The 8,384-nt window shown below is 31.3% G+C and overlaps 1 protein-coding gene across 3 annotated transcripts in view; it reads right to left on the reverse strand.

Moving 5' to 3' along the window:
- Positions 1 to 389: 389 nt before the first annotated feature.
- The window catches only part of LOC106457156 (XK-related protein 6-like), a 21,716-nt gene continuing 13,721 nt past the window's right edge, over positions 390 to 8,384 (reverse strand). For all 3 annotated transcript variants that reach the window (XM_013916543.2, XM_013916542.2, XM_022382979.1), the window contains exons 4-7: positions 7,568 to 7,779; positions 4,345 to 4,639; positions 2,327 to 2,561; positions 390 to 1,150 (exon numbers count right to left, since the gene is read on the reverse strand). In XM_013916543.2, the coding sequence (XP_013771997.1) occupies positions 1,067 to 1,150; positions 2,327 to 2,561; positions 4,345 to 4,639; positions 7,568 to 7,779 (826 nt within the window). In that variant the 3' untranslated portion in view covers positions 390 to 1,066. The remainder of the gene's footprint in view (positions 1,151 to 2,326; positions 2,562 to 4,344; positions 4,640 to 7,567; positions 7,780 to 8,384) is intronic.

The raw sequence follows: 8,384 nt of genomic DNA on the forward strand, positions 1-8,384 counted from the left end.
TTCGTATTCTCGTTACATATTTAGCAGTGTACAGTGATAAAAAAAGGTTTTGTTAACTTTTCTTTAATTTACTACACTTGATACATTTCTTCTAAAGGTAGATTATGAAATGTGTTGTGTATGTAAAATATGCATTTTAGTAAATGCTTCTAATGTGAGCAAGCAGTCATTCAGGTAACTTTTGTGCGTCAATGATAAGAGGATTGGAATATAAACTTCTGTCATACCTACCTTGAAAGTTTGCAAATAAAGTGTTAATTGAGATTCCAAAAAGTTAGTTAAACCTCTCATAATTATAGATTGTTAGTTATTTGGTTATATATATATAAAAAAGTTAAAATAAAGATTACTCAGAATACTTTTTTTAAAAAATTAATTTTAAAGTTTTATTGCTTTCTGAGAACAAAATTGTTAGGATACATTTTTACAAATCCTTTTTACTGAAAGCAAGAAAATAACAACTTCCAAGACGATTTAGACACACCTCTCATTCGGTTACTTCACTCTCTCACAGAGAATATAAATGGTTACCAATCCTTGACTTCGACTTCAAGGATAAAGACATTACATGTGAAGACCTAGAGTTATTTGTTTATTATGGATATCAGATCTGTTTAAACGTAGTATCAAAAAAAGTTTTTAACAGAAGACGTGTTACAAAAGGTGATTTTTGAAAATAATTAAGATTATATTTCTAAGTGCAGTATAAAGATAAATTGGCAAACATGTCAAGTTTCTATCAGAATACACTTTACTACAATTGAAATTTACTTTTTGTTCAACGTAACAATGGCTACTAAAATATCGAATACCTTCTCTGTGCACGAAAATCAGGTAAAAGTGGACTATTGTTTTTACTTGATCCGTTAACAAAGAACAAATTATTTAGAAAAGTCCGTGATATATGGTTTATGTGCTACTTCATTCAAAAGTAAGAGTTTTTTTATGTGCTAGTCATTGAAAAAGTAAATAAAAAGTGTGTTATAACGAGTCCCCGTTCTTGATGTGATTATGTTTCAATAAAACAATTTTAGACAAAAAAATAACTTGAAATTCTTTTTTCTCATCAGCAGAGGTTTTCATTTACTGTTTTTAGTCTTTGAAAGAAAAACCTATCCGAACCTTTCTTGAAACAGGTGAAGTACAAACCCTGAAAAATAATAGAATATATATTCCCATTAATATGGTGCAATATAATTATAAACAAGTGGAAACAATTCTAATTTTGTATATTTAATATAATAAAAAATACAACTTATTTTACATATTTGATTTATTTTTTCTTCATCATTATTTAAAGGTAGTTCAATGAATTTATTTTAAAATTTTACCACACATGGCAGTCAGCTTCAATCAAGTTTAATTTAGTACCATCTATTGAACAAAACAAATAATACAATATCATATTCATGTATATTTAAAGTAATCTCAACATAGCTGCTTCACTTAAGTCTAATGCTGAATAAACTGATTAGAAATAATGAAAATATCACAGACTTAACTATTAATAAGCCACAAATGTTTTATTAAAAGCGGTTGTGAACAATAATTAAACATCACTGACTTAAAATTAATTTAATTAATTTTGTTACCTAAGTCAGGGAACAAATATAGCTCCATCAATTTTGCTGTAGGATATTATTATTTTTTTAACATTTTTTTTTCTCTCTAGACGAAGACAATAATATATATAAAAATAAATAATAATTGGCAAATTCTAGAAATTTCGTGAAAGCTTAAGCTTCTTTATATTCTGTACAATAAGAATGCCAGACTGGGTGAGTTAGATTCTTATACGACATGAACGTTTGAAACAATTATTTAAAGAGAGTAGTGATGCTCCGTAACATGAATGTCGAAACGTTGAACTAAAGATTATGACTGAGCACTACAAAAGTAAGGCATGAAAAACGGTCTACCGAAAAGCTGTGACATTGATCTACAATAAAATGCTTGAAATGTAGATCAATAGATTGTTGTTTTGTATCACAGTATAATAATTTTCACATTAAGTTGTAATAGCTCTAACAAAGCTATTAAATATTTCAAGATACTTTACGTTTATCAACACCAAACGAAACCAAGTCATCATTAAAACTGAGGTAGTATGTAAAGAGTATGTTTTATATGCACACACTTATATTTCATTCTCATGTACAATTCTTGATAATCTCTAACATTGCAAGTACACATTGGTAAAATCATAATTCTATTCTAGATAATAAAAGAAGCTTTAACAATTTCTTAATTGATGTGACATTATTATTTAGATATAAATTATTGTATAGTTTTATGAAAAGTTTGACAATGAAAAAAGAGCGGTTACCATCAAGACGAAACCCAGAAAATATGAGACGAAATGGTTAATGAGAGCAGGAGTTCTGAACCAACTATCTCCCTCACTAAGAGCGTACCAGAGACCGATCATGGCAGAGCTTTCTATCACTGTCGCTACGTGGTACACACAGGCTTCCGTCCCAGAGGGTGGTGTCCGTGCGTAGGTTCGGAAGTAGGTAAAGATATATATTAAACCAATATATACTGAGACTGTTTTTCTGTATCTGTGAAATAATGTGAAAAGAAAGTTACATTTTATTCAACACGGTGCACTTAGTTACCTTAAATGTGTACATAAAAATAAAATCTACACACTTGGAATCATGACTAAAATATTTGGGTATGATATAGTATTCATTGAAATAAAGGGGTGGAAATGTGATTTCAGATTATTTGCGTCCCTTTAAGTTTTATCTTTCAGGAATTTAAGTTACACTTTTGTGTTGAGAATTTACAAAAAAATGTAGTTCGTAGTCAAGATAATAACGTTAAAACTTAACAAAAAATAACTTTTTTGTGTGTTATTAAATATTATCAATAATTGACGCATATTTTTTTCTTGATAGTCATAAATTAATGATCAACAAAAACACTGACACTTAAATATTTAATTACTTTTAATTATTATGCATAAAGTAAGTTACACTGTAGTTGTAGTGGAACAATATGTGTGATTTAGATCTTTTTTATAGCTAAAAACATATGCTAAAGTTTTAATTAAAATATTAACAATTCAAAGGATTCCATTTCTTTGCAGTATTATGATTTGTGTATACAATGGTAGTTATGCCAGAAAATCAACAAAAGGAAAACGAAAATTAAATCAAGAGTTGGAACGGTAATATATGGGTGGTTTACCAAAAAAGATTGTAAAATAGGTAGATGAGAAGTACATACGTATTAAACTACACACCTGAAAATAACATCATTAGCTAATAGTACCCTCAAAATAGAATTAAACATCTTGTTATCATCCCTGCAACTACGACATAAATGTCAATTACCAATGTCAGAAAGAATAACTTTGAAATGTGGTAAATTTAATGAATCTTTAATTAACAATTTTTAATTGAAAACAACATACTCGTTCTAAACTATATTAATTTTGCTGGTATAATTGAGATTTTAAACTCTTGGCATACTTTTTTCAATCAAACACACTTTTCCACTTCTATGAAGTATTTTGCCTCTTGGTAATGTTCATTTGACTGAAGAACGATTTAACTATAAAATATTTCTTTTTAGTTGCTACTACATGCCCTTATTACTCGAAACCGTGACAGGTCAATAAAGAAAGATGTGAGAAAATTTACCAATTTTACTGTTGTATAATATTACACAAACTAACGAACAATGTACAAGTTACTTAAGCTCCAATCAGCTTCATATTATTAAAAATTTAAATATTAATATTACTTCGTTAATCACAGCGCCATTTAGCGAATCAATTTTCATTGACAATATAGCAACTCACAGAACATGAGTGCCTTTAAACTCAGCGTAGTCAATGTTAGGTTCTAATTAAACCAACATGTCACCTTTGATACAAGGTGCTTATAATAGAAGACGTCACGAAGGAACCTGTCCCATTACCCAGCCAGTCTAACACCAACTCCCTGGCATTGCGTGATGAATTATGGCGTTGACTTGCAGCGTCCAAAAAGAACCTAACAGTGTTCTATGCTGATCAATCTATGTCTCCTACGGTTTCTTTTTCACGACAGTACATTATAATCCGAAGAGTATGACTCTAGAAAACACTCTACACTAGGACAAAGTCCGATTGCACCATGCCACTATACCTTCAAATACTAAATCCAACCTGCGTTTGTTAATTATACCAAGACCGTATAAAATGTTTGCTCCTATTTTTCAGTGTAACGTACGTTTTGTTAGCTGTGTAGTTAGTGATTATTTATGCACTCATTTATTTATTTATCAACCCTATTTTTAAGTTAATAATCTCCGAACTTGTAATATCATTACCCTAAATTTTCTTACACGTACCTACTCTCTGGAGCATCTTTCATTGGGCTGATTCCTATTAACCAGTACATGTACATTGCAGATATTAATCCATGAGTAGAACATACCAAACCCAACAGGTTAACTGAGAAAGAAGCAAGTAGCGCCACTGCTATAACTCTTGCCGATATCATGAAAAAATACTGAGTTACAAAGAGACAACGAGCCCCAACAGTAAAAATACTCTTTTCTCCTCGCTGGTGAACTTTCTCTCTTGTCATCAATGTCAAGGAAAGTGACAACAAAGACAGAGGTATCGAGATGCCTTGAGCCACAACTGAAAGAAGAAAAACAACCTTAAAAGTAACCTGATAACCGGCAATATGAATATTAAGAAGTAAAAAAGCCACATAACTGTGTAATATTAAGTCAAATCCCCAATAACATATAGCATATTAATTTCGAATGCTGAAGGTAAACAATGTTAAAAATGAGCATCACCATTCGTTATTTGATCTTGTTGTTTATTTCTTGGGTTAGAGGCGGGGTCATAGATATTTACCCCTTCATGATCTGGTTTCCTAACCAGAATAGTATATATTTTAAGGTAATCATTACTAATGAATTTAACCTCTAAGAAACTAAATAAAGCACGAAGAAAAATTTATCCCAGTACTTATTGAAAAATCTAGAAGTAATAATAAAATATATGTAAAATACATCATTCAAGTCGAAAATTCTTGCATTAAAGATTTAATTTTTGTTTAGTTATTAAACGTTTAAATTTCATTTCAACAATTAATTGGTAATATCTACAAATGTCATTTATACTTACAATTAGAAGTTGATATAGTGTTTCTTGCACGTTTCAGCTCTTTTCTCTTTTCGTTGACCCCCAGTAGCACAGCGGTATGTCTGCGGATTTACAACGCTAAAATCCGGGTTTCGATACCCGTGGTGGGCAGAGCACAGATAGCCCATTGTGTAGCTTTATGCTTAATTACAAACAAATATTTTTTTTCTTTTTGTACTACTCCACACACTGTCTTTGCAGACACTGTCCATCATGGAAAGCCTTTGTGGAAACGTGTCAATCTAACATTAAATGATTAAATAAAAAAGCAGTACTATTAAGTGAGTAATTCATTTTAATAGCTTGTCCTTTTACTAAAAGCTTCTCAGTTTTCATCATACACTTCGTTTGTCTTTCTAAGTGAGCTAACCAAGGACTTGCAAGTCTCGTCCTTGCAATACCGCTGAATTCTGATGTAAAAAATAAGCAAAACTTAACATTTTTAATCGTTCGTGTTATTCTTATAATCACATTTTTATTCCACATTAAGCTTTACTAGACTGCACATTATCCTGAAGCAGATAACACTATCTGCGTTTTATAACCTGATCGGTATAGTCTAATAAACTATAAAGCTACGCAAGGCCTGTATTCTGGTACATATTTTTATTAGATATAATATAAGATAAAAAACAAAACACAAGCCAGGCCTTATAACTAACTGTTATAGCAGATCCAAGAGACAAATGTGGTCACTTTCGAGTTGGTGTTAATCTGAAGTGTTATAGACACTTTCCGAGCCTTTACAAAAATCACTCAACAGTAAAGTTGATCTGAAAACAGTGTCAACCAAAATAAGGCTGGAAATGAAATGCCCTTTGTAAAATCAGCTTAAACTTCAAAAGTTATCTTGTATATTTATTTTGCTATTTGATTGCATTTGCACAACAAAGATTTCCACATCCTACAAAGTGTTGAGTAGTTATATTAATTTCGCCACGCCATTACAGTCCACGTCGCCACATTCGGTAATGGTACGCTTGACGACTATGCATCTAGAAAATAGCCTTGCAGCGTGGTTTTCATTGCAAAAGGCTCGTCGTAAGGCTATCATGTCCAAAACATATCACCTAGGATACAAGAACTAATTTTCCAGCGGCCATTTAAATAGTCCAATTTCACAGAAACCCATAGCAATATTACCCATTTCATTTTTCATCTGCTTAAGGTATGTAACAGTTGAACGGATATTTTATGGAAGTAGTCTGTGTAGCCTTAACTTGTGTCGTTTTTGCAATCGGAGACACTTTTTAATTATGCTGCTACTTTTGTCTGTGGCAGATGGACGACTTTTGCCAATCACCTTTGTGTTCTTGGATTCTTACCTGTTACAAGATGATACACAGCTGGGGTACGACTTGTTGCTAGTTCTGAGCGATTTTCACTTTTGTAGTTCGATCCGATATTTATAAATATCCCCTATTACGATTATCAATTATTCTAATTAAATAATTTTATAGAAAAAAACAAAACATGTGAAAAGACAAGACAGGAATAAAGCTAAGTGAAAAAAAAAATAATGCCATAAAATGTTTACTGACTTTACATTTCTTATTATTTAGTGCACAGTACAACAACGAGAAGAAAAAAAATGCTAATTTTATTTTTTATGTTAGCCCTATAGATGCTTGTTAAAATAATCACGAGTGCAATGGTTCTGTGTTTTTCTCTTTGAGTAAACACAAACGACGCCCAGTAATTGCATCCAAATGTAGCTATTAAACAATCGTATAAATTCGATTTCGATTATTGTTATTATTAATCGAAATCTAATCGAATTTTCGATGAATCGCTCAGCACTACTTGTAGGGGGTCTCTTTCTGTATGGTCCTGGTTCCCAGACATGATTCATACTCCTTTGTTTTCCAATGCAATTAAATAAAAGGGTTATTCCAATTTTGAAAATTCTAAATTCCCGATTTAAGCACATCTTTATGATCTGAGTGTATGAGTGTTTTGCATCGAAAGGACTGTTGCATACTCTTCCCAAAAGTGATTTTCGGTAGCATCAAACTACCTACCAAACGCGAAACCATGCCAAAATGTAGTTATTATACATGCGATCCACCGCAACTTTATCTCTATGGTGGTTCTTACGTGACTTGAGAGTTGCATATCCAATTTCGTTTTAATGTAACGTACTAAACTCTCTCTATATAAACATACATATATACAATGCTAATCGCCCCTAGCGGAAAATAATGAATTTTGTTTGTTGTTAAGCAATGGGCTATCTATATGGTGTAGAAACCCGATTTTTTAGCATAATAAGCCTCCAGACTTGCCGCTATACAATTGTGAGGGGAGGGAGGGGAAGATAATGAATATAGAAAGGTGGCTGGTAGCGATCTTCGATACTGTATTAATATTTTTTGTTCTTTCATATGAATACAGTATAATGAGTTCTCTTACTTGTATAGTAGCTTCTACTAAGTCGCTGGTAGTCTGTAGCAACGATATAAAGTTGAACAACTAGCTGTGGACAGGACTCTAAAAACCCTTCTATCATCCTAGATCTGGAGGTATAAAGTTCGGCTGTACTATAAGCGTTGTAAAATTCCAGCTTTTCTTCACGATTCTTAGCTTTTCTCATACTCATTCCGGCCTTCAGAACACTATAAAACCTATTTGTAGATACCATTAAAAACTGTATAAATTCGTCCTGCTCTGCCATCTTTAATACAAAATTTTTTCCTGAAATAAAATCATAATAGTTTTTAGTTGTATTGTTTCAACAAAACGAAAAATTCTAAAATAATGTACGCTTTATACAGCCCATTTTCCCAGCCCTGTTTTAAAATAAAACTTATACTGATTATACCAATGCTAAATAACAACTTAGCGGTTCACGTTTTTTTTAATAGTTTAAAAAGCACAGAACAATAGGTGTCTTAGATTGTTAAAAACTAGCTTACTTTTGGTCTAATTAAATCACTTTCTTGCCTTAAATAAAGACAGTTAAAAATAATAACTTTTTGTAAGTATTATTGTACTAAAGCACATATATTTCATTAATTACATATATTTTTTCCCTGTGTAGATGTAGATTTTCAGTAATGGTTTATTTTTGTCTGAAATGAAATAAGTGAATTTCAAATTCAAAACTTTATTCGCTTATAGAATATTTATAAGTGATTATATATTATTTAGGTATATATATATATATATATATATATATATATATATATATCTGTCTGTACCTACACTCCGCCTTCGGTCCGTACAGCAC

This window comes from Limulus polyphemus, unplaced genomic scaffold, assembly GCF_000517525.1.
Source record: "Limulus polyphemus unplaced genomic scaffold, Limulus_polyphemus-2.1.2 Scaffold297, whole genome shotgun sequence".
Lineage (NCBI taxonomy): Eukaryota > Metazoa > Arthropoda > Merostomata > Xiphosura > Limulidae > Limulus > Limulus polyphemus.